General features: G+C 49.9%; 4 protein-coding genes across 4 annotated transcripts in view; 1 reads left to right on the top strand and 3 right to left on the bottom strand.

Annotated features, from left to right (window-relative positions):
* Positions 1-1802: 1802 nt before the first annotated feature.
* LOC122385533 (histone H3-like) lies at positions 1803-2286 on the bottom strand. Its single transcript, XM_043373875.1, has one exon. It carries the CDS (start codon positions 2242-2244, stop codon positions 1834-1836), a length of 411 nt encoding a protein of 136 aa, XP_043229810.1. The 5' UTR covers positions 2245-2286; the 3' UTR covers positions 1803-1833.
* Positions 2287-2319: 33 nt separating this feature from the next.
* The window catches only part of LOC122385530, a 24309-nt gene continuing 7890 nt past the window's right edge, over positions 2320-18738 (bottom strand). Inside the window, exon 2 of the mRNA XM_043373871.1 lies at positions 2320-2751. The gene's annotated coding sequence lies outside the window, so the exon portion shown is untranslated. The remainder of the gene's footprint in view (positions 2752-18738) is intronic.
* Positions 10993-11383, top strand: LOC122385537 (histone H4). Its single transcript, XM_043373880.1, has one exon. It carries the CDS (start codon positions 11017-11019, stop codon positions 11326-11328), a length of 312 nt encoding a protein of 103 aa, XP_043229815.1. The 5' UTR covers positions 10993-11016; the 3' UTR covers positions 11329-11383.
* On the bottom strand, positions 16129-16602 carry LOC122385536 (histone H2A). Its single transcript, XM_043373879.1, has one exon. The coding sequence runs from the start codon at positions 16554-16556 to the stop codon at positions 16185-16187; it is 372 nt and encodes a 123-aa protein (XP_043229814.1). The 5' UTR covers positions 16557-16602; the 3' UTR covers positions 16129-16184.

The following is an 18738-nucleotide window of genomic DNA, read 5'->3' as shown; positions in this document are numbered from 1 at the left end:
TCAAGACATCATCTGTGATAAAAACTGACACGATGTTCGTGGTTAGCACCCCGAAAAACCCCACAGCAGGCACACTTCACGACTTTTTAAGAGGTCCCGATTTTCCCGACTTTTGGGTCATTGACTGGAATCGGTTGACCTGGAAGATCAAACGACGACCTAGGACCTTAAAATGGGGTATCATCGGCTTCGTCTCGTGACGGGTAGCACGCTCGTGTTTCCGCGAAGCTCTAGCTCGATCAGAGGCCAAACGCGAGGGTTCACAATCAATTCCTTGTGCAGTCGAAGGACGTTAAATGGCCTGTGCCGGCGAGGGTTCAGGTTAAGTGGTTATGTATCTAATGCATAATCACTTAACCTGAACATATTTGATTTACTTTTGCCTGCAATCTGCGATTAATGAATTATCTATTAGTGATAATTAATTAATCACTAATCTATATTATGATTTATAAGATGTCTGTACGACGTCCATCCATCCGTGTGTCATGCCTAAACTGTCTAATAGCGTCGGAACGGCGCAGCGTAGCGACTTGAAATTTAGCATGCCGGTTTTGTGGGCGTGGGGGACCTCTGTATTAAAATTTGGGGGTGATCGGGCCAGGGGTGCGCCGTCAGCGCGTAAATCTCTGCCGCATGACGGGCCGCGGCCGGCGCCGAGCGGAGCGCACGTGCTCTAGGCTCATTTTCTTCGCTGCCAAAACTGAACGAAAAGCATCAGAGCCGGCAGGTCATTGAACTTTGACAACGAACACCGGCGCAGGGCACCGCTCGCCAGCAAATAAAATAAATTTATTCTTGCAATAACTTGGCCGCCACTGAGCCGATTGTGCTGAAAATTGGACTGTGGGTGGGCAGGGCACTCACCAGGCGATGCATGGTCATGTGTTACAGGTGAGGTGGACTGACTGAACGTGCGCACGTGAGGGGTCCGGTCCTATATCTAAAGAACGGCTGGGCCGATTTTGCTCAAATTTAGTACAACGTTAGGGACAATTTAGAAAGGTGGCTGGCACAAGTCATCTGGAGTCTCAGCGCGTGCGCCCGTGCAGGGAGCGCTTTTATATCTCGAGAACGGCTGGGCCGATTGCGCTCAAATTTGGTAAACAGCTTCAGTCAAGTATGAGTAGGGTATCAGTAGGGTAGGGTAGAGGATGTGGAGAGTATGGTATGATCAGTGTATGGGCAGGGTAGGGTATGGGCAGGGTGGGGTATGAGCAGGGTGTGGTATATGGGCAGAGTCGGATATGGGGAAGGTAGGGTATGGGCAGGGTAGTGGTATGAGTAGGATATAAGTAGGGTATCAAAGCATACAGCTATCACGCAAACCTGGCCGTCTAGTTAATAATAATTAATGAATTATTATTAATTCGCAGGAATTGATTACTTTCTGCGAGTAACTTTTTCCTCGTCGCCGTTGGGGAGACGGTTAGGTTAGGTTAGGTCAGTTTAGGTTAGGTTAGGTTAGGTTAGGTTAGCTTAGGCTGGGTAAGGTTGGGTTAGGTTAGGTTAGGTTCGGCTAGTTAAGGCTGGGTTGGGTTAGGTTAGGGTGGGCTAGGTTAGGTTCAGTTCGTTTAGTCAAGTTTGGGTTGCGTTAGGTAAAGTTAGGTTCGTGTGGTTAGGCTCGGTTTGGCTAGTTAAGGTTAGGTTAGGTTAGGTAAAGTTCTGTTTGGTCAGGCTAGGTTGGTTTAGGTAGTCCCCAGTCCCCAAAGCGTCCTGTACCTAGTCCACAAAGCGGCAAAAATCCGATCAGGCAATCTACGCAACACCTCTCTGGTCCTGAGAAGGACCTGTTTCTTGCTTGCTAGCCTGCCGGAGCACGGCACAAGCGGCCTAGGCGCGCTCGCCGCGGATGCGACGCGCCAGCTGAATGTCCTTGGGCATGATGGTAACACGCTTGGCGTGGATGGCACACAGGTTGGTGTCCTCGAAGAGGCCGACCAGATAGGCCTCGCTGGCCTCCTGCAGGGCCATAACGGCACTGCTCTGGAAGCGCAGGTCAGTCTTGAAATCCTGGGCAATCTCGCGCACGAGCCGCTGGAACGGCAGCTTGCGGATGAGCAGCTCGGTGCTTTTCTGACAGCGGCGGATCTCACGCAGTGCCACTGTGCCGGGCCGGTACCTGTGTGGCTTCTTGACGCCGCCAGTGGCCGGCGCACTCTTGCGAGCCGCCTTAGTGGCCAACTGCTTGCGCGGTGCCTTACCGCCCGTGGATTTGCGTGCTGTCTGCTTTGTGCGAGCCATTGCGTGGGTTAAGTTTCGCTTTTTTTTTTTTTTTTTTTTTTTTTTGAATTTTTCTCCCGACAGGCCGAGGCCCTGGTCGGGGTAGGGGGAAGTTACTAGCTGGCAATTAGCCAGATCTTCCGTTTTACTTTACTTTAAAGCCGGCTATGTTATTCCGGCCCAAGGCAATATCAAGAGCAAAGTTTACGTTAGACCGGCTCATGTGACGTCCGGTGGGAGCAAGTGCAAGGGGAAGCCAGAAAGGGTGCCAGAGTGGCAGTGCCGAGAGGGATTTTGAATACTTACATGTCTTGCTGCTGTATCTTGATGCTGAAATGTGGAAGTGTTGTAATGTGTGCTGTTGTTGTGTCGTGAGTTCCACCAGGAAAGTCCTAACTAGAAAAACCTGGTGCCTATCTTAGAGGGCAAAACCTGTGCGCTTTTGCCAAATTGCACAGGAAAAATCCCTTTGCTTTGATATTACGTTACGTTATATCGCTAATGTGTGTGTGTTTGTGGAGCTATCGCCTTCATCCACTCCCGGGGGCCATGGATGCAAGCCACCTAGGCCGCGCCCGGGGTGTCCGGCCAGATAGCTTGTGTCTCGAGTGGGCCTCAACCTTTAAGAGGGATCCCTGTCGAGAACCACCTGCCCACGGTGGGCAGGTCCCGATTGCCGCCGCCGCCGCCGGAGGGACGCATACACGCGCGCTCGCAAACGTAAAGGAATCACGGCGCAACAAGAACAATTGAAACAAAGACAATCACAATGAAACCACGAGAAAAACCAAGAGAAACCAAGAGAAAATCATGAACTCGGGGAGGGGAGCCCACCGCCGCGTGCCAATGGTCCCCGCGGCGGCGGCTGGTGCCCGTAAGCTCGGGGCTCCTACAAACCTCCACCAAAAGCTGAATGGTATGATTAGAGAACTGACGTTTCAGTGCGGGGACCTGTGTCGTAACATTCCATTATAACGGGTCGTTGCGGACGGCATAGCGCCGACACCCCTTTCTCGAAGCAGATGGGGGGGGGGGGAGGAGCCCACCGCCGCGTGACAGTGGTCCCCGCGGCGGCGGCTGGTGCCCGTAAGCTCGGAGCTCCTAAATTGACATGGCCAGTCTCGAATTCTTCAGAGATCAAACAGATTGAGTCCCGCGCCCAGAACCGCTATCGACGCTTGCCGACCACGGAACTGAGCGCGAGACTGTGCTATATGGATCGTTCTAGTCTGGAATTATTCAGGAAAGAGAAAAGCAAGTCGAGTAGATCCGGGTGAGAATCGCCGAGGAGAGTGGGAATTGAAAGTGCAAGTCGGTTGTTTGTGATATATTGGATTATAGGTTGCCTCTCAGTTTGATATTGGGGACAGTGGATCAAGAAGTGTTCAATTGTGTATCTTATATTACAACGTTGGCAGATTGGAGGGGGGCCTTGATCAAAGATATATTCATGTGTCAATTTGGTATGTCCGATTCTAAGCCTGGCTAGAATAACTTCTTTAAGCCGGGTATTTTGATAAGCAGTCGACCAGTGCTTAACGATTGGCTTGATTGGGTGAAGATAGAAGTGCGGGTTTACGTTCCATTCGAACTGGATATGTTTTTTATAGGCCTCGTGAATCACGTTAAGGTAATCTGATACCGGGCAGGGGAGGGAGTTATTGGGGGGTTCGCGGAGGCTGGCTTTGGCCGCTTCGTCAGCGCGCTCGTTCCCCACAATGTTCACGTGACCGGGTATCCAGATTACCTTAACTTCTCTTTTTTGATTGGTGATTTGGTTAATTTGTCTTTTAATGTCTCGCGTGATTGGGTGTGAATCATTATGGGCCACTGCGATTGATTGTACTGCGGCCTTGGAATCAGTGCAAATCACCAGCTGTCGATCTGTTTTGTTGATTACATGTTGGAGCGCTGCGTTAATCGCATAGAGCTCAGCCGAGAAGATGGAGTGGTAATCAGAGAGGCGGAATGATTGTATGTGTCCTTTTGTGTAGAAGGCGGCTCCGGTCTTGTTGTCCGCCCGGGAACCGTCTGTATATATAAAAGTATGGTTTTTATGTTCATTTTGGAATTCCAGGAAAAGTTGCTTCATTTCGTCAGTGTTCATTTCTTTTTTCTTGTCGTCGAACAAGAACAGGGTTTCAATGGGGTGCCTAGTCCAGTAAGGGCTCAGTGGGGGGGTTTCTAGGACTTTTGGAGTTTCTATTTTATAGTCCCTGAGTATGTTTTTAAGGTGTCTTCTTATTGTTTGGTACTTGTATTCTCTATGTGTTATTATGTTATTTTCTGGTAGGTTACTGAGTATAGCATATGGTATTGTATCTTTTCTTGCCATTACTTTTGTGTAATACCTTATAAGCTGGTATTCTCTTCTTCTTTCAAGAGCAGGAATGTTGGAATCAACACGGAGATTCGACGAGGGCGAAGTGCGGAGTGCGCCAGAGATAATGCGAAGAGCGGAATTTTGGATACTCTCGACCTTGTTACTGAGAGTAGTGGATATATTAGTTAGTAGAAAGGCATTATAATCCAAGATGGATCGAATCAGAGATGTATATAGAAGTGTTAGTGTTTTCCTGTCAGCGCCCCAGTGCGTGCCTGAGATGCACCTCATGATATTGAGGCGCCGGGTGCACCTTCCTGTGATGTCTGCTATGTGTTGTGTGAAAGTGAGTCCCCTGTCCAGTGTGATGCCTAGATATTTAAAGGTGTTTGTTTGTGGAATCTCAACCCGGCCCAAACGGAGCGGGCGTGGGGGTGTGGGGTGTCTGCGTTGCTTGGAAAAGGTTAGTGAGGCTGACTTGTGGGGAGCAATTTGCATTCCCCACTTGTCACACCATTTGTTTACGTGGTTTAGTACCGTTTGAAGTTTTTGGTATGCCCCATTCACATTGTGGTGCGACGTCCAGACCGCCAAATCGTCAGCATACATGGAATAGTGTACGTTGTGTGTTACATTGTGTATATTGTCAAAGATGTCATTTATATATATAAGGAAGAGCGTCGGGGAGAGAGGACTTCCCTGAGGGACGCCGTGATCGAGGTTATGTAGGGTTGAGTAGGTGTTGCCTATTCTGACCTTGAAAGTGCGGTTATTAAGAAAATTACTTATGAAATTGGCCATGCGGCCGCGTATTCCCATGTTATGTGTTTTTATAAGTATAGCTTTGTGATGTACTTTGTCAAAGGCTGCTTTCAAATCGAGGAAGAGTGCAGCTGTAACTTTATCATGGAAAAACCCCTGTTGTATCGTGTCAATGATGTGTATCAGGTTGTCAGCTGTGGAGCGTGCTGGTCGAAATCCGTTTTGGTGTTGTGAGAGCTTGTGTTGTGATTCTAGGTACACTCTGATTCGATTGTTGACCATTCTCTCGACGATTTTAGAGGCACAGCTCGACAATGAAATTGGTCTGTAACTAGCTGGATCGGTGCTATGTTTGTCTTTTTTGAGAATGGGGATGATTATACTTTCTCTCCAGGAGTCCGGAAAGTGGCCTTCAACCCATAGCTGGTTGATGACCTTGAGAAAGTGTTCAAGGCCAAAGGGGGTTAGTTTTCTGAAGAACATGTAGGGCAGTTTGTCCGGGCCTACCGAAGTATTCCCACACTTAACGATTGCATGTTGTAGTTCATAAAGGGTGAATAGGTGATTGTAATGTTCTGTGTTGTCGGATTGGAACGTGAGTGTTGATAGAGTGGTGCTGAGGTTGTTGTGTAGAGTGTCTGAGTAGTTGTTGTTTGAGGATATGTTTGCATAATGGGCTGCAAATTGCGTGGCAACTGCTTGTGGGTCTGTTGTGAGTGTGTTCTGTATAATCAGTGACGGAACTTTATATATCTTTGGTTTATTGTTGCGGAAACATCTAAGATGTTCCCAAACTTTAGTAATGGGTGTAAAACGGTTGAATTTGTTCGAAAAGCTTTCCCAAGACTCTTTTTTGGCTGCGTTGATGACTTCTTTTGCGTTCCTGATTTCGTTCCTGAGCTGAATTTCATGAGCAACACAGGGGCAGGCCCTACATTTTCGTAGGGCTCTGCGGCGCCTCGCGACTGCTTTTTGACAGTTTTCCGTCCACCACGGGGCGTGTTTATAACCCTGTCTTTGCTTTGTCAATGGGACAGAACGTTCAGCTGCTTCGCCTACTATCTGAAGGAAACTTTCCATGTTTACTGTATCATTGTCATTTACGTTATTGTTTGTATGGTCGTTGAAGCTAATAATGTCAAGTTGTTCATCTATGTCGTCCTGGAATGTCGTCCAGTCCGCTTTGTTAAAGTTCCATTTCGGGAGATATGTATTTATGGTTGACCTTGAAGAGGATTCAACTGTTATATGTATAGGATAATGATCACTAAAGTATTGGTCGATTTGCACTTTTGGGGTAAAAAACAAACTAATTTCTGGAGAGGTCAGCACAAGATCAATTACCGAGTATTGATTTGTTCCGTTCATGATTCTGTGGAATGTTGGTGATTTGTCATTAAGACAAATGAGATTATGTTTGTCAATGATGTTGTAAAGTGTGGTGCCGCGCTGTGTTATGTTGTTGCAGCCCCAGGCTGTGTGGTGAGCATTAAAATCACCTATTATCAATTTAGGGGAGGGGATTTGGCCAAAGAGTCGATCCAGTTGTTGGTACGTTACGTTAATACTAGGTGACAAGTAGAGAGAAATTACATTAACGTCTCGCTGTGCAATTTTGACTGTGGTTGCAACGTAATTTAGGTTAGAGTCAAAGTTAACTTGTTGATGTATAAGGTTGTTAGAGACATACAAAGCCGAACCGCCTCGGCGTGGGGAATCATTTACGTTATTGCAGTAAAGAGAATATCCAAAGAGGTTAAAATTATATTTAGTCGAATCAGTGTCGAGGAAGTGGGTCTCTTGGATGGCGGCTACTAATGGCTTTTTATTAACTATATATTCACGGAATTCCGCCCAGTGGGATACTACAGAGTTAGTATTCCACTGGAGCAGGAATTCCTCCGTGTGTTGTGACAGATTACTGTTTCTTTAGAGCGGACCGAGTGAGCGGGCCGGACCTGGCTGTCTCCAGTACATCCAGATCGGCCAGGCTAAGTGGAACTGTGCTGCTCCGGCGGAGCGAGGGAGTGGCGTGGTGTGGCGGCGAAGGGGTGGGAGCGCTGACGATTGTGGCGTCCAGGTCGTCGAGCTGCAGGGAGACAGTGTCGGCCTCCGACTGGCCGCTGCTGAGGCTCTCCGTGGAGCCGCTCGAGTGTTTGAGAGAGGACGGCCCTGGAGCGGGGTCGTTAGTGTCAGTGTCGGACGGGACGGAGGGCGAGGCCTGAGGGGCGGCCGGTGAGGACATGGCGCCGGCTTCTGGGTCCTCGGCAGTGCGCTTAGGAGCGGGTGGCACGGAGCGCGCCGGTGGTGAGGCCACCTTCTGGGTCGCGCCTGGGGCCGGCAGGGGCGGCCAGTCGTCCCCGGCGAGAGGGGCGGTTGCGGTGTCGGTCGGGCGGGCGACGGCGGCGGCGGCGGTCAGGCGGGCGGCGGCGGCGACGGCCGGGCGGGCGGCGGCGGCGGCGGTCGGGCGGGCGGCGGCGGCGGCGGTCGGGCGGGCGGCGGCGGCGGCGGTCGCGGAACGGGTGGGAGGGGACCCGGTGTCCGACGGCGGGTGAGGGGCGGGGAGCAGCCCGTTGGGCCGCTCCTCCCGGAACCACGTGGCTCCGTTGGGCCGACCGTGGCCTTGGGCCCGGTGCTCCGCGCGGCGGTTCTTTACTTCCGCGCGGTGCCACTGCCTGGCGTCCTCCGCGATAGGACACCGGCGGTCCCACGCCGGGTGGGGACCGCCGCAGCCGGGGCACTGTTCGGGCCCGCTGCACTTATCCGCGTCGTGCGGCCCGCCGCAGCGGCCACACTGGGGCTGGCGTCGGCGGCAGGCGCGCTTAGAGTGACCGTATGTCCAGCATTTTGTGCATGGACGTGGGGCCGGGACCCAGGGGTCCACGGGTACGGAGAGGTACCCGCATCGGATGGCCTGCGGTAGGGTGCGGCCGCTGAACGTGAGCCGGACGGTGGGGTTCGGCCCCAGATTTTGAAGGTCACGGGATCGGAGACGCTGCACTCTGACGACACCTTGGGTCTGCAGCTCTTCGAGGAGCTCTCGGTTTGTGATCTCCGTGAGGGCGTCCGAGCGGACTGACCCCTCGATCGAGTTGAGTCGGGTGGCCAGGGTGACTGTGATGGGTGTGCCTCTGAAATAGGCGGTACGGAGCAGTTGGTGCGTTTGAGTCGTTGTTTTGGTTTCGACGAGGAGGGCGCCGCTCCTGAGTGCTTTCAGGGAATGAACTGGCCCTATGTAAGTGTCAATCGACCGGCGAAGCGAAAAGGGGTTCGTGTGCCGGAAGCTCCCTTCCTCCCTTGTCACAAGGACGAACGCCGGTCCTTCGGGGACGGCCTGGGAGGGGGGGAGCTCGGCGGGCTCCTCGGATGCGTGACCCGGTGGAGTCGGCTCGCGATCGACAGAGTCCATGTTGTTGATGTTTTAAGGTTTTTTCTCTAAGACATAGACTTGAATTTTGAAAGCGCACGACTGTACAGCATGCGTTCTTTTTCAAGAGGCTACCCGCTTGGCACACAAATGGCAACATCTGTGCTTAATTGAACCTACAAACGGCAAAGGCTTGCCGGGAGGACAAAAAAAAAAAAAAAAAAAAAAAAAAAAAAAAAAAAAAAAAACGGCAAAGGGTCTCCCTATTAAGCAAGAGGTGGGACATTGGCACTCCTCTAGTCAGGATACTAGAATTAAGGAAATCATACTTGCTAGACTACGGATGGGTCACACCAAAATTACACATAATTACATTATAGAAGGAACGCCTCCTCCAAACTGTCACTATTGCGGGGATGACGTTAGATATAATATAAAACATTTTCTTATAAGCTGCCCACAATATCATCGTTTTAGACAACCATTGATTGATTACACGCAAAGACATAAAATAACTTTCAACATCGAAAATATACTAGGAGATACCTATCCAGATTTGCTAGAACTGCTTTTTAACTTTTTGCACAACACAAAACTAGAAAATTCCATTTAACATGAGGTTTGACGGAGCCCGGGACCTATCCTGGGGTCCCAATTGGACTTGACTTCCTCCTTCTGGGTCTCGCCCGGTTCTCGACAGGGATCCCGCTTAACGGTTGAGGCCCACTCGAGACACAGGATTGGTCGGTCCTAAACCGGCTGGTTATTAAGCCTTTCAGGGGGGGAACCTGTTCGGCCAGCTGCCGCCGGGCGTTAAGGGCTCCCCTATGGACAACCCTGGTGCCGGGGGGATGTGGCTCTCCTCCCTCGCCACTGGGGCACGACAAGGCCTGACCGGGCTTACTGAACGTGACTTCCCGACGTTACCAAGTTCTAACGTGACAACCACTGAGTCGCAGCGTCAGCTCCAAGAGCTACTTCATTACAGATGGGAGAGCCAAAATTTGCTACCAACATTGACACCAACCGACTATGACTACCCGAATATGAGACTTCACTGAATTGACATCCGTCCTCCTAGCGTTGCTGACGGCGCGCCTGGACACATCCTGGGGTCCCAACTGGACTTGACTTCCTCCTTCTGGGTCTCGCCCGGTTCTCGACAGGGATCCCGCTTAACGGTTGAGGCCCACTCGAGACACAGGATTGGTCGGTCCTAAACCGGCTGGTTATTAAGCCTTTCAGGGGGGGAACCTGTTCGGCCAGCTGCCGCCGGGCGTTAAGGGCTCCCCTATGGACAACCCTGGTGCCGGGGGGATGTGGCTCTCCTCCCTCGCCACTGGGGCACGACAAGGCCTGACCGGGCTTACTGAACGCGACTTCCCGACGTTACCTAGTTCTAACGTGACAACCACTGAGTCGCAGCGTCAGCTCTAAGAGCTACTTCATTACCGATGGGAGAGCCAAAAATTGCTACCAACATTGACACCAACCGACTATGACTACCCGAATATGAGACTTCACTGGAATTGAAACTTTGGTTCAGCTCGCGTTGTTGTCGGCGCGCTTGGCGGCGCCGGTCGCTGCTTGGGGCCCGGCTCGCACCTGGCCCTTCCGCGTTAGCTGATGGGGTAGGGTCGGGGCGGGGGCTGGGTCCGGCGGCGGTCGGCGCCGGCGGGCGTGCTGGTGGCGGCGTCGGGGGAACCCTACCGATTTTGACCTCCTCCTGGCCCACCGATGCGGCATTGGCTTCAATTGAGGCTGATGCATCACCGGTACTACCCTCTACCTTTCAGTCATTCATAGACCCACAAAACAGCGACACTCTAGTGATATAACGTAAAGTAATTACTTCTAAAGGGATTTTTCCTGTGCAATTTGGCAAAAACGCACAGGTTTTGCCCTCTTGGCTAGGCACCAGGTTTTTTCTAGTTAGGACTTTTCCTGGTAGAAATCATACACAACAAACACTCCACGAAACAACACCACACAACAAAACACGAAGATACAGCTGCAAGACATCAGAAGTAAGTACTAAAATTCATCTAAATCTCGGCCTTGCCACTCTGGCCTTCTTTTCGGCTCTCCCTAGCTTTCCTCCCACCGGACGTCACATGAGCCGGTATAACGTAGCTATTTGCCTTAGTCGCTAGTTTTGGGCCGGTCTTGAATAGCCGGTGGTAAAGTAACGTAAAACGGAAGATCTGGCTCATTGCCAGCTATTAGTTTCCCCTCCCCGGTATGCCTTAGTGCAACCGGGATGCAAAATTCAAAAAAAAAAAAAAAAAAAAAAAAAAAAACGGCAAAGGCACAAAGGAGTAACCACCAATTACTCGCCAAGATGACGGGACGTGGCAAGGGCGGCAAAGGATTGGGTAAAGGAGGAGCTAAGCGGCATCGTAAAGTTTTGCGTGATAACATTCAGGGCATCACCAAACCTGCTATTCGACGCCTGGCTCGTCGTGGCGGTGTCAAGCGCATCAGCGGCCTCATCTACGAGGAGACGCGCGGCGTTCTCAAAGTGTTCCTGGAGAACGTCATCCGCGACGCTGTCACCTATACCGAGCACGCCAAGCGCAAGACGGTGACTGCCATGGACGTCGTCTACGCTCTGAAGCGCCAGGGCCGCACACTGTACGGCTTCGGCGGTTAAGCGGAATGCCTCGCGACGAAAGCCCCACGAACAACAGGCCTTTTTAAAGGCCACACTTAATCTGAAAGATTTTCACCGATTGATTGTATTCCATTATTGAGACGCAAATCATCCCCGATCGTCTAGCCAATAGGCTGGTCAGCAGCCGAGGGTGCCTGGTGAGCACCCTCCTGAAGGATATGTCCGTGAGAAAATTCGGAAACTGCTCCCTCGCACTCTCCGTACTATTTTCCGAATATTCTTCGGCAAGGCACCTATGTGTCCATGAGAAAATTCGGAAAAGCGATTGACACCAGTCCCGTGTCGACCTGACGAACGGTACTCCGTCACAGCCCCTTAAGCCAGGACCATGTTTTCCGGTATTTCTCACGAAATTGTACCACCGTAGATAATCCGGGAACTGGGTACAACATCGTGAGACTTTTCGTGAATCGTAGATGGCGCCAAAGTAGGGGCAGACGGGACCCGAGACCGGCACAGCGGGGGGTGAGGGGCGGGACTGACAGGGGTCGTCGCGCGGAACTGTCCTACGGCCAGCGCCGAGCATCTAGCCTCGGGCCCGCATCCCTGCCCCAGGCGCGACCAGAGCTCCCGGATGTTCCGGCTCACTGCCGCGCCCCAGCGCGTCAAACTTGTGAGAAAATTCGGAAACTGCTCCCTCGCACTCTCCGTACTATTTTCCGAATATTCTTCGGCAAGGTACATATGTGTCCATGAGAAAATTCGGAAAAGCGATTGATACCAGTCCCGTGTCGACCTGACGAACGGTACTCCGTCACAGCCCCTTAAAGGAAAAGGGCCACCTTTAACATGGGGATTGAAACTGAGATAGCCATCTAGTAGCCCGTGTCCGAAAACCCTCCAGTCTATCTCCTTACGGCCGATTTCGGCTTCCATTCGTAGGTATCGGCAATTTTAAAAGAGGAATGCGTCCTTATCCCAGGAATGCGTCCTTACCCTGTAATACAGCCACCCGCGGCGAGGCTTTGGTTTTTTACCAATCAGCTCCAATCAGCTCAGCTTTAACCAATCAGCTTATCTGACACAATCCGACGAGTCTGTCTTCTGAACGCTGATTGGTTTGAGTGTGACGTCATCGCTATGCCATCTCACAGTAGGTGCCGTAGAGAGTATCAACAAAGTACCAATATGTTAAATAGTTTTAAATACTTTTTCGCGAATTGTGCACTTCTGGCACCAGTTTTAAAAAGAAAATGAAAAATAATAATGTCAAAATGAAAAACAACGATATCTTCATATTTCACGAAGGTGGCCCTTTTCCTTTAAGCCAGGACCATGTTTTCCGGTATTTCTCACGAAATTGTACCACCGTAGATAATCCGGGAACTGGGTACAACATCGTGAGACTTTTCGGAAAACCACCTTCCAGCACACCTTATGGGTGTTCACGTTTTCTCTCACGAACTAATACCACCGTAGATAATGCGGGAAATGGGTACAACATCGTGAGACTTTTCGTGAATCATAGATGACGCTAATGTACAGCAACCGCTGCAACTGTGAATGGCGCATATGGCTGGTAGGGACTAGAGTTGCAAAATTTCCCTACCGCACTACCGGCATGCCGGTAATTTTTCACTACCGCAGGTTTTTTCGTGGTATTTGGCATATCCTGCCGGTAGCATGCCGGTATTTTTGATTTTGCACAAAAAAAAAATTATCAGCATATGATTCAAACTTTGGACACTAAGAGGCTATTGAATTGTAATAACAGCAATCTTAGCCACTGAAAAATACATTTTGTGGTAGAAGTTCCATTGGTAAGGGTAATTGTACACAATACATGAACCTCAGCATTTCACAGATTTGGCTCTAATAAGAATTGTCAAGAATCTACTTTGGTCTATCAAAGGAAGAATACTCATTCATGTTGCAAAAGCACAACCAATTAGTAAGTCTAATGGTAGGTAATAGGTATAATACAATAAAATAAATTAATGTTAATGGCAACATTCCCTAGGCAAAAGGCAGAATCAAAACAACACAAAACACATTGTTTGGAAACTGGCCTTGAGTCCTGAGATGTGGTCTGAGATACTCTACAAAGAATTTGACACTGAAAATCCAGCTGAAAAGGCAGGTGTTAGGAAGCCCTGATCCTAACTTCAGTCCCAAAATGAAATGAAAATGAATTAAACTGGCATTTTGTCTTATCTTTACTAGAAAACACAACATGCAGACCGAATGAATACAAAGTGGCGCAATATGATCAGCTGATCAAGCAACCAAGGATTGACTTTTAAGATCTTCTGTCCCCTAAAAAAGATGTAAGCTGATGACGTAATATTTATTCATATGCCCTTTTGGTTGACTTACTCAAGAGAAGTGGATTTTCTTGTAGTGAATAACACTCACAGTGTTGATTTTATTGGATTTTAATATCGTGTTGGATGATTTTTATCAAAAAAAAAAAAAAAAAAAATCATTCACGAGGCAGTAGTTTGCAGTCCTAAAACTTTTTTTTGCAGTGTTTTAATCAGCTGGTTAAAAACTGTGTTATGGCGCATCTGTTTCGATCCTTTATAACCTTGTGTTTGTTCCCGCGTTTGAGATGGGAGAGGATATTATATCGTTTTTATACATATTATTTGGTGACTTCTCAGGACAAGTGAGTTATTAACACATATTTTTACATGATTCGTATCTTACTCACGAGCCAAGCCATGGCGGATAGGAAAAAGCAGATGTTGATCTCGCTTCCTCAGGAACATGGCCAAATCTGTAGTTTTTTTTTTATATTGTGATTTATGACTAGCTATAGTTCATTTTAGGGTAAGGTGGAAAATAAGAACGCTTGTGGTAAATGTGATTGCTGCTCACTGTGCAGTCTTCAGGAACACATTTCAGTAATTCAAGTTCTTTTTGACCTTGCTTTTTTGATGAATGTGTGTAGGCTTTTTGTAGGCAATACCTCTTTGATTACAGGTGATATTTTAACAGCTGTAAACTGGAATTGAGTTTCAAAATTGTGGTATTTGTGGGGGCAACTCAGCCAAAATCAGGCTGCTGGAGTTTTGGTTGGACAATGAGTGGCTGCTGGGTGGGGCGGTAACTGAAATTGCCAAAATGTGGCATCTCATGTAGGGGTAAGCCAGAATCAAGAATGCAGGTTTTTTAGTATGCCGGTAATTTGGCGGTGTTTTTGCTTGGGGCGTGGTAGCATGCCGGTATCCCAGAAAATTTTTGTGGGGCGGGGCGGTGCCGGTAGTAGCCCATAGGGAAAACTTTGCAACTCTAGTAGGGACAGCACCTGCCATGCCGGACAGGCGTGGCAGGGACTGCAATGCATGCATCCATAAATATGCGTCTTTGACAGCTCATGTGACATGTAGCATATCTTCAACGAATTGGATTCAATAGTCCGGTTCAGGTTGGTACGATCTGGTGTCAGTATGCATGTTACTAGCTTGATGTTCATCATTAAAGTTTATATGTTGGCCGTCTGCACCTCCGAGCTCTAGTCCTGGACTGCTGGTTTTGTTGTCCTGCTAGTCTGCCCCGTCCCCTCCCTCCCTCTGTGAACAATGCGTGCCTTATCTCGGCTCGGCCTTGCCCGGTCCCCTCCCCCCCTCCCTGGACTCGGGCCGCGCTCTCAGTTCTCTGCCGCACCACGCCTCGGGTCTCCTCACACCCCTCTGCCCCGACCCTCCCTCCCTCTCTCCCTCCCCCCCGAACCGACAATCATCTTCCGGCTCACCACGGCCGCCTTGCACTTGCTCCCACCGGACGTCACATGGGCCGGTCTAACGTAAACTTTGCTCTTGATATTGCCTTGGGCCGGAGTAACATAGCCGGCTTTAAAGTAAAGTAAAACGGAAGATCTGGCTAATTGCCAGCTAGTAACTTCCCCCTACCCCGACCAGGGCCTCGGCCTGTCGGGAGCAAAATTCAAAAAAAAAAGGAACTACTGCGCAGGTGGCAGCACCTGCCCGTGGAGAAGCGGCTGGCAATCGGCCGTCCCACTCCCCACCCCGCCCCCACCCAGCTGGCCGCCAGACCGTGGGAACGACTCGGCTCAGCGCTGCCGGCCGCTGGACGGGGAAACCCCGCCGCCCGACACACTACCGCCGGGCCGGCCGGTGGAATTTCCCAGTCGTCGGCCGGTAATTTTTCTCCTGAATGGAGGGACCGCCATCGAGTTTGTCACGTGAATTCAGCCGCATTCCTGGTCAACGTCTAATGCTGAAGGGATATGTGTGTACGCAGATATCTCGCAGGCCCTAAGAGGAAAAGCTCGCTGCAAAAACTGAGCACTTCAAAAAAACCGCAAACCCACGCAAATAGAATAGTTATGCGATAGCCCGACTCGAATTATAAGCAAAGTGCGAGATTTCCCCGGCGCCGATTTCAACTTATTCGTAAAACAGGTCGAACGCGTGAAACGGCTGATGACGTCATCAAATGGCCGTTAATAGTTAAGAGATAGGGCCTTAGCTAAGGCCCACTTTTCAAATGAAGGGAACGAATTTCTTTAACACCACGAAACTGAGGATATTGCGAACAGGATATATAGTGGTTTTTGAACCTGGCCGCCAACTTGGCTCTCTCAACTCCGAACTAATGCAAAGGTGGGACAGTCCCTTACATAGTTTTTTTTTTTCGCCGTAGCTTGACCAATAAGAGATATCAATCGCAAATTCAATGTCTGTAGTAGTTCAGGAGATAGGGGCGTGGGTTAACGCTTCACGCCAACGGAAACAGCTCTGGGTGCTCCCCAGATAGCGTGATAAGCCGACGCGTTGTCATGAAAGTGACCTGTGACCAGTTCCATTGGTATTGTGTGGCCTTTAAAAAGGCCTGTTACAGGGTTCGAGTCGACTGAGCCAGATGCAGGCTTACTTCTTCTCGGTCTTCTTGGGCAGGAGCACCGCCTGGATGTTTGGCAGCACACCGCCCTGGGCGATGGTGACGCCCGACAGGAGCTTGTTCAGCTCCTCGTCGTTGCGGATGGCCAGCTGCAGGTGGCGAGGGATGATCCTGGTCTTCTTGTTGTCGCGCGCAGCGTTGCCGGCCAGCTCGAGTACCTCAGCCGCCAGGTACTCCATGACGGCAGCCAGGTACACGGGGGCACCGGCACCGACGCGCTCGGCATAGTTTCCCTTACGCAAGAGACGATGGATACGACCGACAGGGAACTGAAGTCCGGCCCGGGAAGACCGGGACTTGGCCTTTCCCTTCACCTTGCCGCCCTTGCCGCGTCCAGACATGGCTGTATGTGAACAAGATGTAGCAACAAACGTGCAATCCGTGTATTTGCGTTCACACCTGGATTTAAAAAGGGACGTAGCGGTGCCGGACACCGGTGCTCACCCACCTTTCCCACCGCCATTACGCTTTATCAACCGAATTTCAAAAGCCACATACAGCACAACATTCCACACAGAAGCATACCCACCAACACCACAGCAGACATCCAATCAGTAGAAATATACACTCGGCACAATGCACTTACAGTCATCAACTGCTATCTCCCACCAGCAGATGACACAATTGACAACAAGCTGACAGAACTTGACAACATCATCACAAACACTAACACTCAAGTACTTATACTGGGAGACTTTAATGCACACCATCCTCTCTGGGACAAAAACACACCACGAGACACACGAGGCCGAAAGATTCACAACATTATACACAACCATCAGCTCGTGTGCCTCAACACTGGCGACACCACCCTACCGGCCAGACAAGTCGGACACCGGGACACAGCACCAGACATCACTTTTGCATCACCCGACATCTCAAGGTCGTCACAATGGACTACACTGGAAGACACTTTGTTCAGTGACCACAAACTCATTCAAATCACCCTCAACGCTCAGGCCACGGCCCATACCACGCATCCACGTTGGAACCTCAAGCATGCCAACTGGGAAGCATTCACCAATGACATGGAGCACACAGACACAAACAACATCACACAGTTCACAGACAGGCTTATTCAGACAGCAGAAAAGTACGTTCCAACAACGACTCCCAAACCCCAAGCACAGAGAGCAGTCCCCTGGTGGAATCAAGAGTGCAAACACGCTATACTCGAACGAAAGAGGGCACTACACAGACACAAAAAACACAGAACACAAACAACGCTCCAACAGTACCGACAGGCAAAAGCACGCTGTAGACGCACCATTCTACAGGCCAAACGCGACAGTTGGTCAGAACACATCAATCAATTCAACAGGTTCACACCACTTTCAAAGATCTGGAAGCTCGCCAAATCATTTAACAACAACAAAGAAACACTGACAAAATCACGTGTTATACACCACAATAACACGACCATAACAGATCAGGGGACCATCACTGATCTATTTGCAGAACACTACCTCGACAAATCATCCAGTATGGCCAACCCGATTCCGCTAGCAATCTCACAAACAACAGACCACATATTCAACAAACCATTCACAATGCAAGAGCTCAACAACGCAATTTCGAAGGGAGGCAACACGAGTGTAGGACCAGACGAGATACACTACAGTTTTCTCAAACACCTCGGGACACAGGCGCGCACACAACTCCTCAAAGCATTCAACACAGCATGGCACACACACATATACCCAGACACATGGTTCCACGCACACATCATACCCATACCCAAACAGAACAAAGACACCACACAACTTGGCAGTTTCAGGCCAATCTCACTGACCAGCTGCCTTCACAAAACCTTCGAACGAATCACACAAGCAAGACTTCTACACCACGTCACCACAAGAAACATCCTATCACCCGTTCACTCGGGATTCCTCCCCGGCAGGAGCACCACTGACAATCTTGTCAGGCTCACAGTTGACGTGCAATCCAGCTTTGCAAGGAAAACCTGCACAGCAGCACTATTTCTCGACATACAAAACGCATACGACACACTGAACATCACCGCACTTCTCGCCTATCTCAAACGCATTGGCATAGATGGACACCTCATGGCCTACCTGAACAACTACCTCACAAAACGCACATTCAAAGTCAGACACCTCACACACACATCAAACACACAGTACCCGAGCACCGGACTCATGCAAGGGACAGTACTCAGTCCACTGCTCTTCGTACTTGCACTCAACTCACAACTCAAACAGAACACAAGACAAGTCAAGATAGCCACCTACGCCGACGATATAGCAATCTGGACAACACAAAACCAACTAGGAAGCACTCTAACACAACTCGAAAGGACACTCAACAACATTACTCAAAAACTTCAGACACTCAACCTTCACATCTCACCTTCAAAGACACAATGTGTCGTCTTTGGGCGACATAGCACCGAAAACAGCCAACCGCTCATGCTCAATGGCACACCTATCCCTTTCAGTAACAATGCAAAATTTCTTGGCATCACTTTTGACAAGAACTTGACATTCAGCAAACACATCAATG

This window comes from Amphibalanus amphitrite, unplaced genomic scaffold (assembly GCF_019059575.1).
Source record: "Amphibalanus amphitrite isolate SeventyFive unplaced genomic scaffold, NRLGWU_Aamphi_draft 000221F_arrow, whole genome shotgun sequence".
Classification (NCBI taxonomy): domain Eukaryota; kingdom Metazoa; phylum Arthropoda; class Thecostraca; order Balanomorpha; family Balanidae; genus Amphibalanus; species Amphibalanus amphitrite.
The sequence above is the reverse complement of the archived record's forward strand: the minus strand, read 5'-3'. Positions and strand labels throughout refer to the sequence as shown.

Coding starts and splice junctions, on each gene's coding strand:
- LOC122385533 (XM_043373875.1), bottom strand. CDS start 2,244: ATGGCTCGCACAAAGCAGACAGCACGCAAATCCACGGGCGGTAAGGCA.
- LOC122385537 (XM_043373880.1), top strand. CDS start 11,017: ATGACGGGACGTGGCAAGGGCGGCAAAGGATTGGGTAAAGGAGGAGCT.
- LOC122385536 (XM_043373879.1), bottom strand. CDS start 16,556: ATGTCTGGACGCGGCAAGGGCGGCAAGGTGAAGGGAAAGGCCAAGTCC.